Below are 21,561 nucleotides of genomic sequence, written 5' to 3'. Positions count from 1 at the left end.
GAGCAGGGAATTAGCATAGTCAAGCCTGGAGCTGATAAAAGCGTGGATAACAAGTCAGAATATATTTTAAACCTACCTTGGTAAAAAAGCATAATTGAGGCCAGATCTGTTCAGAGTAATGAACTTTGTACACTTTGTCTATTGAGGCTAGAATTTTTTTATTTTGCTTAGGTTTGCTGATGGTTCCCCTCTGCCTCACTAGCATTGTTGTGTCCTTGCGGTCTGTGATCAGTCAACTCAGCACAGAAATAGACCAGGGTATATTTATAATCTTAGCACTGCAAATCAATGGTTATCAGCTAACACTATTTCACAGTCAGACCGCCAGGTGGTGCAAGTCACTTTCAAATTGAAAACCTGGAGTTCCCCGTCTTTAATCAACAATTGTACAGCACCTTTCGCATTGGGTGGACGTCCCAAGGCGCTGGACAGTTAGTGTTTCAGGCCCGAGCTGGGGGTCGGGATCGGGGAAGGTGGAGGGCAGCCGGGGGGGGGGGGGGAGGGTATCGGGGGTTGGGGGGAAGGAGGGTGACCGAAGGTATGGTCGAAGAGGAGGGTCTTGAGATGGACTTTGAAGGAGGCGAGGGAGGGGATGAGGCGGAGGGACTGCAGGATGGGAGTCGCAGAGGGCGGGGGCCGAGTCGCTGAAGGCCGAAACACGAGAGAGTGATAAGAAAGAGATGGTGCGGTACGGACAGGTGCCACGAAGGACAACCGTGCTCAGCCCTCGCGCGCCCGGGTCAACATTTCTTTTAAGTCGTTCGGAATCCTGTAGGAGTCCTGTAGCTCAGTGGTTAGAGCACTCGCTTTGCAAGTGAGAGACCTGAGTTCAATTCCAGGCAGAGGGTGAAACCTTGGGCAAGTTTCCTTACTCCACACAGAGCCTAATAATAATCCCTCCAAAACCAAAAACAATAATAAATTGGTCATTTTCAATCTACGACTGTTTGTGGGACATTGCTGTGCGCAATTGGCTGCCGCGTTCGCCCACAAATATACAGTCAATTCACTTTACAGTCTGTTCTGTGAAGCGCTTTGGGACGTCCTCCCGACGTGAAAAGCGCTATATCAAATGCAAGGATTATTATTAAGAACGGAAAAAGGAAAACGCTTGGCACGACTCTCCTGCAACACCAGCCATTTAAATTAACATTGATGTATTATCAAAGTGTGTGTGTGTGTGTGTGTGGGGGGGGGGGGGGGGGAGGGGGGGGGGGGGGGGGAGGGGGGGGTGTGAGTTCTTCATTCACAATGATTTAATGTCGAAAAGGACGTTACATTTCACGACTCGGAAAAGGTTTAATCGGTAATGCCCTTAATTTGCTGTTTCACGTCGATCAACGCCACCACAGACCCCCCCCCGACGGACAGATGGAAAGGACACCTGAACCCCTCCTCTCCTCTCCTCTCCGCCAACAACAACAACAACAACTGTCTGCGTTAAAAAAAACACACACACACACTCACACTCACACACTCACACACGCGCGCGCGCGCGCGGTGGTTAAAAGAATCGTTCGCACAACGTTTGCTGAACTATTTGCACGCGGAAGTGATCTCATTCCTTGTCCGGGCGGATCCACAGAGAGGGTGTGGGGTGTGTTTGAGGGGGAGCGAGAGAGTGAGAGAGAGAGAGTGAGTGAGTGAGTGAGAGAGAGAGTGAGAGAGAGTGAGTGAGTGAGAGTGTGAGAGAGAGAGTGAGTGAGAAAGAGAGTGAGAGTGAGAGAGAGTGAGTGAGAGAGAGAGAGTGAGTGAGTGAGAGAGAGAGTGAGAGTGAGTGAGTGTGTGAGAGAGAGAGAGAGTGAGTGAGAGTGAGTGAGAGAGAGAGTGAGTGAGAGAGTGAGTGAGTGAGAGAGTGAGTGAGAGAGAGAGTGAGAGTGAGTGTGAGTGAGTGAGTGAGTGCGCAATGGATGGAGAGGGTCTCTGAGCTCTGATCCAGCGCAGCAGAAGGGCTGATCGGGGAGACGAGATGTCCAGGGTTTCCCACCCGCAGATGGTCCTGTTGGTGCTGTTCTCCATGGGGCTGACCCTCAGTCTGGGCTTCTGGTTGCCGGAGCTCTTGAGTTGGGCTGTCAAACTGTTGGGTTTCACCGACGAGACAGTGACGCACAGTATCGTGCTGATGTACTTGCTGTTTGTGCTGTGCGTGGCCATGCCCTCTCTGCCCAGGGGCTCGGTGAAGGTACAGTCGGTTCCATTCATTTCTTGTGACCGCCCTCGCCCTCGCCCTCGCTACGGGGCCTTGTCGCGTCTTACGAGACGTCTCAAAGGCGCCTTCGCGGAATACCGCCGCTGAGCGAATTGACTGTGTATTTTTCGCGAGTGAGGATTGGTGCTCTTGCACTATCGAACGCCACCTCTTCGCGGCCGCGGCCGCGGCGCACCTGGTCCGGTGGGCTGTGCTGATTCCGAGCACAAATTGTCAAATTACGCCGAGAGGCTCCCACAAGCTTCGTGTTGATATTTTTTCAAAGTGCATTTTGATAATGATAATACTAATAATAGTAATCCTTGCATTTGATACAGGGCCTTATCGCGTCTTGGAAACGTCTCAAAAGTGCATCACCGAATACACCGTAAAATAATAATAAATAATCCTGGCATTTGATATAGGGCTTTTCACGTTGTCTGGATGGCTCAAAGCGCTTCACAGAATATACTGTAAAGTGAATTGACTGTATATTTTGTGGGCAAAACGCGGCAGTGAATTGCACGCAGCAGTGTCCTACAAACAGTCATGGATTGAAGTCACCAAGTTATTAGTGTTTTTTTAAGGGATTATTATCCCCGATAAAGTGATCCGCTAATCAATTATCAACCAGGTTCTTACTTACTGTGGGGTAAACCGAGGCGTAAGGTGTGGAGTAAGGAAATTTGCCCAACATTTCGCCCTTTCAAGAATCGAACTCAGGTGTCTCGCTTGTGAGTGCTCTAACCACTGAGATACAGAACTCCCACATAAAGTGTACTGACTGTATATTTTGTGGGCAAAAACACAAATAATATTAGATAATAGCTTCTAAGGGAACTTCCTGGTTTAATAAGTGCCTAGAAATGTTTTGCGAAATAATAATTTTTTTCCAGTATTCTCTCCGGAAAGCATTGACTCATACTTTGATACCATTTCTCCCAGTATCTCACCCAAGTGATCATTCATCATATGTGAACCCAGCAAGTCAATATCAGAAGGCTATGCTATTGTTAGGGACAATCACAGCTGACCCTGGCTTCACCCAACGTTCACACACGACACTTTCCAAAAGAAATTAATTAAATAATGATCAGAAATTCTGGGAAAGCAAGTAACTAAATAGTGATCACAAACCCTCGGTGATATTTTTGCCTCCCTCCTAACTCATGGATGTTGAGGTGAATTTTGCCTCTCTGCCTGAGATCAGCATGGTAGCACATACCAGGATTCAACTTAAATATGACTGATAGCAATCAAATAACTGTTAACAGTTGATAAACATTTGGATAACTTTATTTGTTGTTAGTTAGTTTTATAAGCTACTGAGTTGCTGTTAGTAAACTAAAAGTTGAAGTTCATACAGCTGAGGCTAATCTTGCGTGAGCAAAACCCATTAAATCCCATTACGTGTTGATGTATTGAAAAATTTAGCTACCATTGAACCTTTTTGTCTAAAGCTTTTAAAGGAAAATGTGTTGATACTTGTTAATTGCTTTGTTTTCCAACCATGCCAATGATAACATAAATTATATTATTTGCATGTCATGTGTGTCGTTATAAAGCCTCATGAAACGCAAAACCAAAATCACAATTTGCTAAAATAATTATACAAATAGCTCAATGTTGCTAATCTATTTTTGTGAAGCTAGCTTTTGAACCACTGTGGTGTTGTAAAATGCCTCTTTGTAACCTGCATATAATGCCCAAGTGAACTACATTTGTCAATTTACAGCAACATTAATTTTTGGCGGTTGATTTTGTGCTCGTCCAAGTGAAGAAAGTTGGAAGTTGGTGTTGTCTTGAAGTTATGGGAAGGGAGAAGTGGGGTGTATAATACACTGAGGATCCTGTGCGATTAGAAAAAAATATTTTAACAGTCATATATTAATAGTTCTGAGAAGTTGTTTGTTGTTATTCTGAGAAGTTGTTTGTTGTTGTTCTGAGAAGTTAAATCCAATTTGGTGAATTGCCTCAAAGAAGGAGATTTAAATGATTGTGAGTGAGGCTTACAGTAAATTGTCATGGACATTTTGGAAAAAATGGAGCATTTAGCTTTGCCTTTTCTCTCTTCCAGGTTGAACACAAGGCTGTCTTTATCACAGGTTGTGATACAGGATTTGGATTTGCCTTAGCCAAGCATCTTCATGCTCAGGGCTTCATAGTCTTCGCAGGCTGTCTCTTAAAGGTGAAGTTGGATTTTGTCTATTCTGATGGTCTTCTGAGTGGGACAGCATTGATGAGTGTTCGTCCCTTTAATTCCCTATTCTTCCAGATCTCTTTTGATTTTCTGGGAAAAGAAGATTTCCCCGAACATCAAGTGCTAGAGTTATAAGGAAGAAAAAATAAGGAACAAACCATTCTTTTGTAAAAGGTCGGAGAACGATTAGGTACACAACCACATTCGCATACTTCCTGTATTCAATAATGCAGAGAAGGTGACCATATTTAGTTATATCCCCTTAGCTTTTGCAACCAAGCACATACTGAGGATTATCACCAGAAGAAAAAAGAGGGAAGTTAAAAGATTTTATTTCTATGGAGGGTTGTTTTACCATAAATGACAATATCAAGTCAAGACAGCATTAAAAAAGCAATTGGATAAATTCTTGAGCAGAATTATATTGAATGTTATTGTGAAAAAGCAGTGGAATGGGATTAGAGTGCTTAAATTCAGTGGAAGAGCCAGTACTGTCAGACATCAAGTCCTGGATGAGAGCTAACCTTCTACAGTTGAACATCAACAAGACTGAGGTTCTCCTGATTGGCTTCCGTCAGCACCTCCACACTTAAGGTGCTGACAGCATCACCATCCAAGGATGCACACTCTACTTAATAAGCCAGTCCGGAATCTTGGCATCTTGTTTGACCCTCAACTATCCTTTCTACCCCACCCGGCCCATGATCTGCTCTGCCTTCCCCCAGCTCCGCAAGATTGCCCGGCTCTGCCACTATCACATATCACAGGCCTCATACATGCATTCATAACATCCAGGCTTGATTATGCAATCAGCCTACTTGTTGGCCTCCCCAATTCCTCCCTCCATAGGCTGCAGATCATCCAGAACTCTGCAGCTTGTGTCCTTTCCCACACCTGGCTCCGTTACCCTATCACCCCCATCCTTGCCTGACTCCACTGGCTTCCCATCACACAGAGGATACAGTTCAAGATCCTGGTCCTCACCTTCAAAGCCCTCCATGGCCTTGTTCCCCCCACCTCTGCGACCTCCTAACCCTTTGCCAACCTGCCTGCTCCCTCTGCTCAGCGGGCTCTGGCTTGTTTCACGTCCCCTGCCTCGCTGCCCCACCATTGGTGGGCAGGCCTTCTGCCACTCTGCCCCCACCCTCTAGAACTCCATCCCGTAGTCCCTTCGCCTCGACCCTCTCTTGCCATCTTCAAGACCTGTCTCAAGACCCTCTTCACCTTCGGTCACCCTCCTTCGCTCCTTGCCCTCCACTCTGCCCGATCCCGAACCCCAACTCGGGTCCGAAACATTGATTGTCCAGCGCCTTGGGACGTCCTCCCGATGTGAAAGTTGCTGTACAAATGTAATTTTATTGTTGTAAAGCACCCAATTAACAGGAACCTGGAGTCACTGGAGACTGGTGAAAATCTGACTAAGCATTTTAGAAATACTGGTCGCATCTTCTGGTATGACATTGCTTCCTCTATTAACTGTATAGAGATCCTGAAATTTTAAATTTCAGTTAAGGCTACTCAGTGTGCTTGTAACTTTTTGATCCCCTGTTTATTTGCTGTGCAACTGTACACGTTGCTTCAGCAGCGTGAGGGTTGCTCACTGTGTATCTGTATTTACTGTTTATTCAGCATTCCAGTTTTTAAGCTGCTGGACAATGTGTTGTTGTGCTGGCTGCATGTTTGTTCTGTGGGATCAGGGTGAAATAAAGTTGGGAAGGAGGCAAACTCTGCTTGCAGGCAAGGGCCCACGTGTCTCAGGGGCTGATAAAAGCAAACAGAAATCAGTTCCAAAAGTTCAATGAAAGAAATTCCCAGAAGTTATCAAAGCAACCTGATAATCCATAACATGTGAGTTAGCTGACTGTTAACTGGGATTGCAATTGGTAAGTTATATTTGGTTCTAGCAGCTCTGTGCTAGGGAGGTTACTTGGGTTCATGCTCCTGCCTTGGTCCGTTGCTGGAATGAATATATGCAATAGATGTTGGTGAGGAGAGGATTGAATTTATCAATGATTGGCTCCATGGCCAAATAGTCTGCCAGTACTCACTGACCAGGTTTGAAGCACCGTGTCCTACTCTAATTCATTCTTTCCCAGGACTTCAATACTGGAACAGCGTATCTCCCCTGGTATTCTTTTCCTTGTATAACTTAGCAGCTTTAAGCCCCAAATATGGCCTCACAAAACCACTATTTTTTGAACTGCATCGAAGTCGAAATGACTTCAATAGAAAAGGAGTGAAAATTTTGGGGTGTGCAGTCACATTGACTGTCCAATTCTTTAGTTTGCACATGTAGCAAATAAAGTGCATGTTGGCTAAAACTGTTGTAATTTAACATTTCTATGATTGGTTCAATTGGTAAAATCACTATTTTGTTTAAAACAGAGATCATATTGATTGGGAAAGTCACAGGTTCAATTTACATTCTTGGATGATCTTTTCGCTTTCAAGTCTATGGGTACTGAGGACAATTGTAGACCCCTCTCACTCTCATTACTGTTCTAGATCAGCTCACTGAACAGACAGAGATTGATCTTGAGGAATGTATTTACCAGCTAGCCATTGGATGGAATGTCAATGTTAGATTTCGTTGTTGAAAAACAATTTTTAACTTATTTTTGGCAGGACAAAAATGGCGAAGGTGCTCAAGTACTAGAGAACATGAAATGTGACCGAATGAATGTGCTTCAGCTGAACGTTTGCAGCGATGAGGATGTTGCTCAGGCCGTGGAATCTGTGAAGAGCCACTTGAAGGAAAACGAAAAGGGTATGTATGACGGGTTCAGTTTCACAAAGCAATGAGACGTCTTCTTTGCGAGGGCAACTGTGTTAACACAGAGTGGAGAGTATTCAGCACAACAGTCCTCAATCTATTTCAGATTGGTTAGGTGATAGTTTCCTTCTGATTGCTGTAATACTACCGCTAACAATAATCCTTACATTTAATATAGCACCTTTCATGTCAGGAGGATGTCTCAAAGAGCTTCACCTGATATGACTATATTTTGTAGATGAAAGTATCAGTCAGTTTGTGCATGGTGATATGCCACAAACGGCCATGAAATGAATAATCAATTTTATTTAATTGGTTATTATTGGCCAGGACACCGGGAGATACTCCTTTTCATTTCAAATAGTACTGTGGGATCTGCATTGTGTGTCTGAGCAGGCAAAGACTGTTGATTTAATATGTCATCTGAAGAACACCACCTTCAACAATGCAGCTCATCCCCAACAAGTAATAATCCCTTCAAAAAGAAAATTGGTCACTCAATCTACGACTGTTTGTAGGACACCGCTGTGCGCAATTAGCCCACAAAATACACAGTCAATCCACTTTACAGTATATTCTGTGAAGAGCTTTGAGATGTCTCAACGACGTGATAAGCCGTTATATCAAATGCTAGGATTATTATTATTTTATTATTGTATTGGAATGTCAGCCGAGACTATATGAGTTCAACGTCCTGTCATGGAGCTTGAACTACAAACGTCTGATGCAGAGCCAAATACTAATAACTAAGTCAGGGTGCTACACAATAATAATAATCCTTGCATATGATATAGCGCTTTTCACGTCCGGAGGACGTCCCAAAGCGCTTCACAGAACACACTCTAAAGTGAATTGACTGTATATTTGTGGGCGAACGCGGCAGCCAATTGCGCACAGCAATGTCCCACAAACAGTCGTAGATTGAAAATGACCAATTTATTATTGTTTTGGGTTTTTAATACACACTCTGTAGTGTTTCAGAGCAAAGAGTATACCACAAGTTAATTCTTTGTATCTCTGTAGTTTTTTTAATGCGCCTCTTTACTTCCTGTATGCTTTGAACAATCTGGAATTTCCAAGTTCTTCTGTAAGATACCTCTTCTGTAAGATACTATTATAGCCAACTCAGTGTCCTTCAGTTTGATTATAATAGTGATTAAAAATGAGAAAGACAAAATTGTGATGTTTGTAGAGAGAAAATTAACAAGGAATTAATAAATATAGAGAAATGGCATATTCCAAAAAGATCAAGTCAAAGATTACTCCCTATAGAAATGGTTTGTGGGAGGACTTGAAACCTTGCTTTGTCCTTGCAGTGGAGGAGGACTGCAGATCACATTTAGTAGTTAACCTTTTAAAAATGTTTTTCCTGGAATTTACGCAATATGTTTCTTGTTATTTGAGCGACTGTACTAGGTATAGATAGGCATATTGTGCTGATTGTTTATACGCCCACATTGCACTGATTTAAAAATATTTTTCCCTTTCTTTTTTGTGCTATCTTGAGGTCTCTGGGGTGTAGTGAACATTGCCGGTGACTCATCATTTGGGGAAGTGGAATTTACAGGCATGGAGAGGTACAAGGAGCTAGCAGATGTCAACTTGTGGGGAACAATCCGAGTCACTAAGGCATTCCTCCCCCTTATCCGCAAAGCTACGGGTGAGTGAAAAATGAGCTCCTGAAATTAAACTGGTTCATTATCAACCACAGTTATTTTGATACTGGATATATTTTCATACTTAGATTCCTATGGTGTTACTTCAGTAACTGGGGGCAGATACTCTTCTGTCCCTCCTCTTAACCCTACCACCCAAAGCTCTAACATAAGGGTGTTTCTAGCTGGACAAGCATTGGGAAAGTTTGCCAGACAGTGCTATTGATGTGTTTTTAGCTGGTTAGATTCCAGATTCCCAACGCACACTCTTGGTTCCCCAAGCCTTGGCTCTTGCCAACCTGCGCATAATGCTCACTGGAAATAGGTAAGCAGGATGCGCACTCCATTCCAATAAATATCAAGAATATCCAAGTATAAGTGGAATGCATGGAAGTCTGGTTTGGATACTGTTAAACATGGTAATGGGTTTCTACTTGTGTCAGAACCAGTTGACGCAAAAGAATGTTGGTACATTTTTCCCCACCTCCTGTTTTATTTTCCAAAACGTTGAATGCATTGCTGGATAACACAGCCTCTGAAATAGTAGCTGTAATTGACAGATGAATGGATAGATACGTAGGATATGAATGTACAGGACTGGACAAGTCTATTGCACTCCTTTAAAATTAAAATCATCTTTCTGCATGCACTTTGCGATGTCCTCACAACATGATAGGGGTACATAAATGTAATAAATTATGCCATTCAATATGTGTCTCCAAATTAAAACAAAATGTTTTTACAGGCTAAAACCAGATGAAATAGCTGAGCTTGAGGTAATGCTTCCTTGTAGGCTTTGTTAAACAATGTTAAACATATTACTAAGGTTCAGTTTATCTATACCTCCCCAGCATCTTTAGCATAACCAGAAATTCCTGACCGTGATTGTTTCAAAGGAAGATTGCTTACAGAAAAGCTAGCTTCTGATCATGTCTATTGTTAGTGATGAACCCCCCCTCTGTGTGCTGAGCCACTCTGATGTGTTTACTACCTCAAAAACAGCGTCAGCATCTTCAGGATAGAAAGAAATTAGAATTAATTGTTTTGATGTTACCAATGCCAATACCCAGCTTCAGAGTGCAAAGAAAGCTGCAATAGCCTTTTCTGCTCTCAAATTCTTGCAGGTCGTGTTGTGAACATAAGCAGTATGTTCGGGTGCATGGGCCAGGCTGGCCAATCTTCCTACTGCATTTCAAAATATGGGGTTGAGGCGTTCTCTGACTGCCTGCGTTATGAGCTGCAGCACTGGGGTGTCAAAGTCAGCATAATCGAACCAGGCAATTACAGCTTTCTGACCCGTGAGCACATTGGGAGCACAGCCGACACCATTTGGAAGGAAAGCTCCGACAGTGTACGGGAAGATTACGGCAAGTCTCATTTCGATCGGCGGACAATGGCAATGAAATCGCAGTGTAGCAATGGTTCGAAAGACATTTCTCCCGTCATTAATGCAATGGCTGATGCACTGACTTCGAAATATCCGTATCGTCGCTACAGACCAATGGATACCTACTGGTGGATTCGACTGCAGATCCTGACCCATCTCCCTGATGCAATAGCAGACATGATGTACAAGTATTAACCAAGGGTGAAACAAAGAAATCTCTGAAATGTTTCACCCCTCTTTTTCATCAGCCGCTCACTTTCTCCACAAACTGTACTTTCAAGGGCTTATAACATAAACCAAACAAGTTCATCTGAGTCGTGTCTTAATAGGTTCTGTACAACAATATTCACTGTGCCTTTTTTGCTTGCTAATTGTTGCAAGGCAGCAAAATACTAAAACATTTTTATAATATTGTGCATTGTTTTAAATACACCATGAAATGCAATGAAATCATGAATGGTTTATGTTTCTAGTTGATTTTTGACATTGGTTCCATGTGCTTGTGTCCTCCACAAATCTGGTGCGTACATTGCCCCTTTAACATCATCTGATGCTGTGAATTCTCTACCACTGTATTGAGTAGTTATATACTGTACTGCTCTGGTGTGCATTTTATGGCTGTGTTTGTGTGGATGTGCGTGTTTTTAAAATGAAAAGTTAGCTGTAGAGGGGAGGTATATATAGTGCAGAAAAGGCAGAGAAGCTGAGATACATCTGGATATAACAGTTGGATGATGGGCTTGGGCTTTAAAAGTATAAAACCTGTAGGTGGAAAAGAAGACTAAGGGAGGGAAAGAGTTCCACAGCTTAGAAGTCTGGAGAAGAATGAGTAAGTGTAAGAGTGCTTTCAATTGTGCGGATGCAGCTAGGAGGAATGTGTAAGACTTGGCTGATTCGGAAAGAACAAAAATGGGAAGTTCAGAGGACCATAGTAATATCAATTGATTAGAGAAAGACAAGTTGCAACACAGAATGTTTGGACAATACAGGAAAAGATGTAGTTTATAGGCAGTGCCTGATTGTGATTAGCAAGAAGAGTGTACACATCAACAACTTGCATTTATATAGCGTCCTTCACACGGGGCAGCGTCTTGGAGTGCTTAACAGTGGTGGAGCCTGACACTGAGCTGGGGGGAGGGTGAAGGTGACTATAAGCACAGTTGTAGAGGAAGGTTTTCAGTCTTCAGAGTGAAACGTCAAACTCCACATGCAAGGTGTCACTGAAGTTCAATTCACATTAATGCTACAGAATTTTGTGCAAAATGTCTCATCTGCAACTTTGTTTGATAAGGCATTTGAGTCTAAAATGCTGAAACAGGAAGAGATTGGGAAACCTCAGCAAATGAGTGGTTATTGCAGGGTCAGAGTACTGATATCTTCCTGGGGAAATAAAGGAGAGACACCAGACAGTACAGTACTATATATCTGGAGGAAGAAAAGAGAGATACTAGTCACTATACAGATATCCATCTCCCTGAGGGAGTGTGGTAGACATAATAATAATAATAAAATATAATAATAATCCTTGCATTTGATATAGCGCTTTTCACGTCTTCTTGATGTCTCAAAGCGCTTCACAGAATAGACTGTAAAGTGAATTGACCGTATATTTGTGGGCGAAAGGCGTATCAGCCAGTTTACACATATCTCCCTAATGAAACAGGCGAAAGCCACTTGCCAGTGTACAGATATTTCCCTGGGAGAATGAAGGAGAGACCTGTCAGTTTGCAGACACTATATCCTTGAGGGAGTAGAGCACCAATCACTATACAGATATCTCTCGCTGGTGGAGGGATCAAGAGACTTCAGTCAGTGCACAGCAGGTATCTCCCCAGGAGGAATGGAGTCATGTAGCTTAGTGTTTAGAGCAGTCGCCTCACAAGCGAGACACCTGGGTTCGATTCCCGGCAGTGTGAAATGTTGGGCAAGTTTCCTTACTCCACTCCACTCTGTTTACCTAGCAGAAAGTAGGAACCCGGTTGTTAGTCGATTGACAGATCGCTTTTCCTGGGGTAATAATTCCTTCAAACAGAATTAAAATATTTTGGTCACTGAATCCATGACTGTTTGTGGGACACTGGTGTGTACAATTGGCTGCTGCGTTTCACCCACAAAATATACAGTGAATTCACTCTACAGTATATTCTTTGAAGTGCTTTGAGATGTCTCAAAGACATGATAAGGCACTATATCAAATGCAAAGAACCTGTCCAGACCTCCTACTAGAGGTAGCCCACTTTCAATAGTGTGCAACTAGTATATTATTCCATCACTGTGTGAAATGCCTCTAGGTATGAATTGATCTCATCAAAATTGGTTGCAGTTGGCCATTGAATGATCAGGCACATACCAGTGAAGGTTACCTTTTAGTTCAAAGCTTATCTTGATTTCTGTGGTTCAGTAGGCTTGAAGAAGGTACAGTGTAATCCACATGCAATGAACATCCAATGCAAGGTACTTGCCGAGGTCAAAGCAAAGGAAACAGAGGAATGTATAGTATAGTCTCTGAGAATCTGTTTCTGGAGTAGGGATTACTGAAAAGAGTAATGATAACTCTATCTGGTGCCTCTGAATTTGGAATGCTATTGCACAACTCTGTCCTGTTTATGCAATTTTTTTGATCAAATAAAATGATGAATTTATGTTTTCTCACATATTTTAGTGTATTTATACATTATAGTTTTTTGAAGACTGATGTTTCTTTCATTTACTGTTCAATTTTTCTCTTCTGCTTTACTCAAATACAGTTTCAGAAGTTTCTACCACTTTCCAGTAACTTGTTTAAGTGTCCATTCTTCAGTGATATCTGCAAAATGACTTTCTGGCTCGAACTATCGTGTGATATGATACAATGTGATATCTTCCATGTCTCCTGCCTGGCAAGCCCACCATTGGCAGTTGGGCCTTCAGCTTTTCAGACCGACCCTCTGGAACTCCATCCTGGAGTTCCTCCGCCTTGACCTTTCCTTGCCTCCTTCAAGGCCTGCCTCAAGACCTTCTTCTTCGACCTTGTCTTCGGCCACCCTCCACCCCTCTTAATTCCAACCCCCAGGTCGAGTGCAAATCCTTGACTGTGGGTCGTCCATGTGACGTGCCATACAAATGTAATTTGTTGTTGTTAAATAGAATGTCTACATGATTGCCATTACTAATTCTTCCCTCTTGTGCTGAATACTTATTTTCCATTGGACAACACTTAGCTGTCAAAAAAACACAAGCCTGTCAAAGATTTGAATACTGCTATCACATCAGGTCGGGGGGTGGGGGTTGGTGCTCTTCCTCCACCTGTTTTTTCACTCCTGGATTGTATACAAAAGCTGTTGACTATTCCTCTCACTTTTGGCCTTTCATCTCTCTACATCACAACCGTCCTTAACCTCTATTTTATTGATACTAACACATTACCATGATACCGACTCTGTGCTGAATTTTCCTCCCTTGCTCAGTATCACAAGCACTTTCTTCTCGCTATCCTCATTATATTGAAATCAAAATTAATTGGATAGACTTGCAGACAAACTCAATCTTTTCCAGGCCTCAAAAACTGAGATTCCTTCCTTCTCCCAGCATTCTATTCACGTGGGAAAGCATTACTTTACCACAACAACAGCAAATTGCATTTATATAGCACCTTTCACTTCGGGAGGATGTCTGAAGGTGATACTGCTTCTTGTATTGCCGCATGTTTCACTTCTACTCTCAGTGATGAATGACATTGGCCCTGTTGAAGTGAATTGTCAGTGTATTTGACCATCAAGATTATCAAGCTCACAGAGATGTTTGAGTGAATTGCAAAAAATTTATGGCACAATTAATTTGTACAGAAAGACAAAGTTACCAATCAGGAGAACAGAATTAGTAGTTGCAGGAGTTTCGTCTTCTTTAAGTGGCACCTTCTCGTTGTCTTCTTTCCTGGATCTGTTCCAAAAAGCAACAACTACACTAGCTATGTTTATAGAATACCTGACTTGTTTGCTTAGCCTTTCCTTCCACTCTAACTGCAAGATCATCTAGTTTGTCTCACTCATTACATTTCCTCGCTTTTACTCCTCACCAAGCAAAGACCATTTCATTTAGATATTTCTTCTCTACTTGACTGCAAAAACAAGGACATTAGATAAGAAAACGTTTGCATGTCCCTTTTTCCTCATTACCATAACAAATGTTCAGTGATTTCCACCATAGTCAAAATGCAGAGCAGTACAACAGAGTAATGGTCAACTTGACAAGAGTTTCAACAATCTACAGCCCTTCTCAGTTTTCTTAATTTAAAAATGCCAGATCGAAATAAGTGTTGTTGTATTTATGCCCTGAGCTACTTAGTGTAAAGTGGATGGTTTCGTTAGGAGCACAGCAATGTTCTGACACACATTTTATCTGCTGGGAAGGTGACGGCTGGAATCATCTGGTTGTTGCAGACAGTGACCTCTGCTGGTAAACTGCAAACTACAACATTTTACTGGAATTTTCCATTATTCCAGAGAACCGTCAGGATTTTTGTTCGAAGTTGTGGATTTTTTTCGGATTCACGTGAATTTCTGTGGCATCACTTCACCCAATTAAAGTATATTTAAATGTTGACACAAAATTTAGAAGGAAACTGAAGCAACATCTTTATTTTCATTTTTTAACTACATGATTCAAAGCACAATTTCTGAGTAACTTAGCAGAAATTAATTGAGACACAACAGTTCCCCTTCAAGCAGTGTTGCAATCTGTTCACCACTGGTCGCTTTCGGCTCTGCGCACACTGTTGCACTCAGTGAGAAGACTTTCTCTGAATTATTTTTCAGCCATCGCCACAGATCTTTCAGTTGACAGTCACAAACCCAAGGGTTTATCGAGAGATCCACACCCTGTCCAAACTCTGTTCCAATCTGCACCAGTTTATCAAACACTCCTGGGGGAAGCGACTTCAGCCTATTTTCTGAAAGGTCGATTGTGTCTAAACGTAATAGCTTATTAAACAGCCCTACTGGTATCTTGACAATTTTATTATTATCAAGAAACAAATACTTTAAATTCAGCACATTATCAAAGGTACCAGAGGAAATAAAATGCAGCTGATTAGCTCCCAAATTTAGCCTTTTTAATTTTGGCAGATTGTTAAATAGATGACTTGGTAATTTTTCAAATTTATTATTGGAGAGATCCAATGTGACCAAATTGGTCAGGTTTTGAAATGAATTGGGAAGCAAGGATTTCAATATATTGGCTGACAGGTCCAGCCATTGAAGATTCTGAAGATGAGCAAACCACATAGGATTTACTGTTTGTAATCTGTTACCCTGTAAAACAAGTGAGTTCAGATTTGGGGAGAAATTGAACAATTTGGGTGGGAGAATGTTCAGAAAGTTAGCAGATAAATCCAGGACTCTCAGTTGACCAAGATCTCTTAGGAGGCCTGAAGTGATGTTGGTCAACTTGTTGTTTGAGAGATGAAGCTCTTGAAGGTGAAAGAGGCCAACAAAGTCATTTGCTTTAAGGGTTGTGATGTTGGTGAATTCTATGGATACAGTGGTTGCATTGTCTGGTATGTTTGTTGGCACCTCAAGTAGGGATTCAACCGAAACACAAACCACAGATGTCACATCATCCGAAAAGGAGCAAGTGCAGGAATCGGGGCAGATGATTGGGGACGATGAACTGTAGGAACAGCTCAGGAACAATACCACTGCAATCTTCAAAGTATCCATTTGGACCTAAAAACAGAGGAGAACATGCAAAAACATGCTATTTATTTGCCTACAAAATACTCAGTTACTACACTTTACAGTAAAACCCGTGAAGCAATTTTAGACATCTTGCCGATGTGAGTGGTACTGCATTAATGCAATGATTAAGCTTGTATATCTAACTTTAAACAGTGGGTGTCACTATCAGAGCCCCATTTAATAATAAAACTTAAATGTCTTTTGTAATTCTGGTGAGTTTTTTAAAGAAATATTTAAACGTGTAGGAAACCTCATTTTGGGACCTGTCTCCAGTGTTCCTTATCACACATGGAGTTCAATGCCATCACACAGCCTGCAACGCAGCAGATATATCTTATTCTGTATACAAACCATCTCAATACTCAGTCTGTAACTCAGTCTAAATTATTTTGTACATAACTCATCCAAACCTCCGGATCAGACCATAGTCTGCAGGTATCTTGTTTATTTTTATAATATAAACCATCCAATCTTCTTGAATAGAGTTGTCCCTACAACTTGCTGCCAGGTATCTATTATTTTCTGTGTAAACTATCCAAATCTGAATTAGATTCCAGTCAGTAATCCACACTACAATTTTGCAAAACATCTGAGACCCTTGATTAGCTGAGCAGTGCAGAAGGCAAACATGAGGAATATATTAAAAAAAACAGATCCATATGCAGTGGGTTATCAGTCACCTAATATCTCGATGATGATACTAGACTCTGACTAAGATGCCAGTTTTTGTGTGCGTTACTCCAATGGTAATCCTGCTGGTGTGGGTGCGTAATGTTTACCAGATAAGAGTACTGACGAGTCTACTTTGCATTTAAAGACAAACAATGCTTTGGTAAGTCCTTTAAAAAACAGCAGCCCATTTATACCTGGTGAATCATACTTTGCCCTTGTCATTGCTGAAGTGTTGTGGTCACACAGGTTATGAGTTGCGCAAAGCCACTACACTCAGAGGTTAGAGAGACTGTGTCTTTTGTTTGTCAGTAACCACATTTGAATTTGACCTTCACTGCTGAGCCAGATCTCTGTTCCTTCTTCTAGATTCTGGCAGACAGTTTTAATGATCAACTAACATTAAAATTCCCAAATCCTGCAGGCCACTCTTTTCTGAATGTTGTTGTATCTTTAGCGGTGGAGCAAGAAAATTCCTGTGGCAGAGATTTAACTATTACTTTCTGATATTAAGCAGTACCATGCACTTGCTGGACACTTTACAGACGGAAGAGACTGGTAGCAGAACAACAATTCTGGCAACTTATCTCAACGATGTGATGGCGCTATATCAAATGCAAGGATTATGATTGTTATTTTTATTATACAGGGTGGCATCAGATTGTTTCAAAATATGAAGCCTGGCAGTCAAATCATAACAGTACATTTGATGGCATCAGATTATAGGGCGTGTATACAGCCCAGTCTTAGCTTGTAGCAATCTATAGAAATTGAAGGGACAGATTGGAGCATTATTTATTAGCTGGTATCAGATTATATGAGCACCATGATAGATTGTGGCACTATATACAGCGTAACATTCAAATACAGCCTTAACTGTGAGAATGTAGTGATACATACATTCTAACAGTCAGATTGTAGCAGTATATATATATACACAGAGCTGTTAGTCACATTTTGGAATATACAACTTGATAACATTGTAGCAGGAGATACAAAACAGAAACAGAAGTTGCTCGGAACACTCAGCAGGACAGGCAGCATCTATGGAGAAAGACATCCTTAATTAAGGATTCTAGAATTTTCCCGACCACCGATGTCAGACGAACTGGTCTATAGTTCCCCATCTTTTCTCTCCCACCCTTGTTAAATAGTGTGTGATGTTTGCGATCTTCCAATCAATGGGAACCGTTCCAGAATCCAAAGAATTTTGAAAGATCAGACACAAGGCCTCCACTATCTCATGAGTTACCTCTTTTAAAATCCTAGGATGCAAACCATCAGGTCCAGGGGACTTGTCACTTTTTAATGCCAACAATTTCCCTAGCACCAATTCTTTGCTAATGTAAATTTCCCTAAGGACATACCTGCCTTAGAGGGGGTGCAATGTCGATTCACTAGGTTAGTTCCTGGGAAGAGTGGGTGGCTTGTGAGGATAAGTTGAGTAAACTAGGCCTATATTCTCTAGAATATAGAAGAATTAGGGGTGATCTTAAAGAAACATATAAAATTCTTATGGGGCTTGACAGAGTAGACAGTGTGAGATTGTTTCCCCTGGTAGGAGAATCTAGAACTAGGGGTCACAGTCTTAAAATTAAGGGATAGCTTTTCCGAACAGAGTTGAGGAAACACTTCTTCATTCAGAGGTTAGCAAATTTATGGAATTCTTTAACCCGGAAGGCTATAGATGCTCAGTCTTTGAATATATTCAAGACTGAGATTGATAGATTTCTAAAGGATAGAGGGATTTATGGATATGGGGATAAGGCAGGCAGACGGAGTTAGGTTAGAAGATCAGCCATGATCCTATTGAATGGTGGGGCAGGCTCAAGGAGCCGAATAACCTACTCCTGCTCCTAATTCCTATGTTCATATGGGTCCATGAGCCTTCATCAGAACCCAATTCTGACGAAGGGGCCGTGGACCCAAAATGTTGACTCGAGTTCTGATGAAGCGTTGTGGACCCAAAACGTTGACTCACTTTCCTTTCTCCATAGATGCTGCCTGACCTGCTGAGTGTTCCGAGCGACTTCTGTTTTTGTTTTCAGATTTCCAGCATCTGCAGTATTTTTTGTTTTGTTAGCAGGAGATACAGTCTAGCACCAGATTATAGCAATATTTATATCCTGACAGTCGAATTGTAACAGTATATACAGCCTGTTACTCAAATTGTAGCAGTGTGGTCTGATTGTCAACAACAGCTTACATTTAGATTTACCTTTGCATAGAATGATTATCTTGAAATGTTTCAAATGACAGTGGGCATCATTGAGCAGGGGGGAGGAACAGGAGGTGTTTAAAATATGGATCAAGGCATAGTCAAAGAGGCAGGTTTTTAACAGGGTTTTGAAAACAGAAAGCACAAGATAAAGGGATTTTGTGAGAGTGCCAGAGAGTATAGAGGCTGAAGGCTCAAACACTGAATGTAGAACGGACAGAGTGAGAAACAGCAATCCAGAATTGGATTATAGTCTGTCAGACAGTATGTAACAGTAAATTCTTACCTTACATGAGGAACTGATTCTGAACAAACTTTGTTCTTTCAACTTTCTGAAACCTAACTGATGTTGAAAGGTATTTATATTGGTTCACAGTAGCTTGTAACCAGTACCAACAGCTAACTGTCAGTTCCTGTAAAATAAATTACGATTGAAATACTGGAACTGGAGTGGTTAGAGGAGAAATTACACAATTGCTGGAACTGGGTACAGTGCACAGGTCCACAAAGAGCACTTTGTGCATCATTGATCATTAACTGGGTAAAAGCTATTTAGCACAGAGCACCAGAACTTTTTGAACCTTCAGAAAATTGCTTTCTGTTTCTTCTGTTAAAACCTTCTGTTCTTATGTGAAGATATGGCATCAGAAGTACAAAATCTATCAAATAAATGCCTTTCAAGTTGGCAAATATAAATGTGTAATCTGTCTGATGCAACATTGTGTTGAAAGAGTGTAATAGTCACAGTGTGGTGACATCAGTTGAAAGGTAGTCACAGTTACTCCAAAAATGTATTTGTGGATGAGCGAGATAGCCAAAATGTTTCGCCCACAAAATATACATTCAATTCACTTTACAGTATATTACTTGAAGTGCTTTGAGACATCTCAAAGACATGATAATGTGTTATATCAAATGCAAGGATTATTATAATTAAGGATTATTTAATTTGCACACAGCAGTGTCCACAACCAGTCACAAAGTGAATCATCAGTTTATCTGGAGAATTACAGAAGGTAGTTTGAAGGTTGGTTTAGCTCTTTGAAGCATTGGTACAATTGATAAACTAGAGAAAGATGAGAATAATTGGCAGGGACAGTGACAGTGGTTCAGAGAGTGAGAGACAGATTAGAATGAAAAGGAGACAGACTGGAGAGTAGAGGTGATAAAAGGTTCCAGATATCACAGAAACAAACTTGTGTGTCCTATCCAGGAGCATGAATAAGGGTGAAGAAGAGAGCCTCTTCAAGTAGAGGAGCTAAATTTTGGATTGACTTGAGCTTTGTAGAAATATTTTCATGGTGCATTATGTATTGCAATATTCAGGATATATGACACAGTGAAGGATGTATTGTATCAGTGTATGGAAAAGGTTGCTTTAGGATTGCATTAATCTGACCAAGGAATTCAGAGGATATGTAGTTCACTTGTAATTCTATTCCATTCACTGCTAATGTTAACTACTTCCTCTGGAGGGTTCCTTCATTTGCTCAAGACACTTTCCTGCATTTTTTAAAATTGATAGCAATGGCTGTTTCTGTGCTGAATCATTCAATGTAATTCTTTGTCATTCTAAATGCTTAAGGTTGTACTGCATTTTACAATTCAAAGTGTATCCAGCAGGGGGAACTATTGACAAAGTTAAATACTTATCTGTGGTCATACAACAAAAATATCAATAACAACTTGAACTTACAGAGCACCCTCCTCACATGGTAGTGTCTCAGAGTGCTTAACAGTGATGGAGCCTAACTCTGAGATGGTGGGAGTGGGGTGGGGAGGTGACGGCAAGCATGGTCGAAAAGGAAGGTTTTCAGGCGGGACTTGAAAAAGGGGAGAGATGGGGCAAGGCAGAGGGATTGAGGGAGAGTGTTCCACAGTTTTGGAGCATAGTGGCTGAAAGCGCGACCTCCAATGGTGGAGCGGAGGGTACGAGGGAACAAGAAAAGAACAACACAGCTCTGGCAATATCCCACGGATGGACAGACCACATGGAGAAGCAAATCTAGAGGGTCACAGGGGAAGCGAAGGTGGGACACATGGGAAGAGCAGGTGGGCCACAAGTAGTCTCTAGGCTATATCAGTGCGGTGTCATCCAACCCTCCTGAGTATAGTACAACCTTAAAACTCATTTATGGACATCTGTTATTCTCCACTCAATGCATCCATAATATGCGTTACAGCAACAATAAGCATGTTCAGGCAGGCAGAGAGGGCATATGACAGGTGCAACACTAATACATTTAATGAGGCCTTAGAGAGAACCAACTTACTAATTTCAGTGTATCAGTGCTGCAAAAGGGCTCACTGAGATAATCGTGCACCTCATGGGAAAAAGGTGGGGACAGCCATTTGTCTCCAGATCACACTGTGAATTACATAAGGGTCGTAGGAACAGGAGTAGGCCATTCAGACCCGCGAGCCTGTTCCGCTATTCTGTTAGATATGGCTGATCTGTACCTCAACTCTAATTACCCACCTTTGCCCCATATCTCTTGACACCATGACTTCATAAAAATCTATAAACCTCAATCTTGAAAATTTGAATGGATCCAGCATCCACAGCCTTTTGGGGAAGAAAATTCCAGATTCCCACTACCCTCTACGTGAAAACAAAGGGTTCAAGAGAGGTGATCCTCCAATTGTCAATAAATTTATCTCAGGACCTACTTAGATAGACACATAAGCCTCCAGAAATTCTGGTTTAAACTATGTACAGAAGTAAAATCATTCTTCCCATTTATAACGAAAATTCCT

General features: G+C 41.6%; 2 protein-coding genes across 2 annotated transcripts; one reads left to right on the top strand and one right to left on the bottom strand.

Moving 5' to 3' along the window:
• The first annotated feature begins 1,863 nt into the window (after nt 1–1,863).
• On the top strand, nt 1,864–12,845 carry bdh1 (3-hydroxybutyrate dehydrogenase, type 1). Its single transcript, XM_007897444.2, has 5 exons — nt 1,864–2,182; nt 4,266–4,376; nt 7,014–7,155; nt 8,669–8,821; nt 9,941–12,845. Exons 1-5 carry the CDS (start codon nt 1,970–1,972, stop codon nt 10,396–10,398), a joined length of 1,077 nt encoding a protein of 358 aa, XP_007895635.1. The 5' UTR covers nt 1,864–1,969; the 3' UTR covers nt 10,399–12,845.
• Nucleotides 12,846–14,791: 1,946 nt separating this feature from the next.
• Nucleotides 14,792–19,228, bottom strand: LOC103181114 (leucine-rich alpha-2-glycoprotein-like). The gene is made up of 2 exons (XM_007897386.2): nt 19,091–19,228; nt 14,792–15,905 (listed from the first exon to the last, which is right to left on the bottom strand). Exon 2 carries the CDS (start codon nt 15,897–15,899, stop codon nt 14,877–14,879), a length of 1,023 nt encoding a protein of 340 aa, XP_007895577.1. The 5' UTR covers nt 15,900–15,905; nt 19,091–19,228; the 3' UTR covers nt 14,792–14,876.
• Nucleotides 19,229–21,561: the final 2,333 nt, after the last annotated feature.

The sequence above is a fragment of the Callorhinchus milii genome, unplaced genomic scaffold (assembly GCF_018977255.1).
Source record: "Callorhinchus milii isolate IMCB2004 unplaced genomic scaffold, IMCB_Cmil_1.0 Scaffold11, whole genome shotgun sequence".
Taxonomy (NCBI): domain Eukaryota; kingdom Metazoa; phylum Chordata; class Chondrichthyes; order Chimaeriformes; family Callorhinchidae; genus Callorhinchus; species Callorhinchus milii.
This window is presented reverse-complemented; position numbering and strand designations above follow the sequence as displayed.

Coding starts and splice junctions, on each gene's coding strand:
- bdh1 (XM_007897444.2), top strand. CDS start 1,970: ATGTCCAGGGTTTCCCACCCGCAGATGGTCCTGTTGGTGCTGTTCTCC. Junction 4,377..7,013: donor TCGCAGGCTGTCTCTTAAAG/GTGAAGTTGGAT, acceptor TATTTTTGGCAG/GACAAAAATGGCGAAGGTGC. Junction 8,822..9,940: donor CCTTATCCGCAAAGCTACGG/GTGAGTGAAAAA, acceptor AAATTCTTGCAG/GTCGTGTTGTGAACATAAGC.
- LOC103181114 (XM_007897386.2), bottom strand. CDS start 15,899: ATGGATACTTTGAAGATTGCAGTGGTATTGTTCCTGAGCTGTTCCTAC.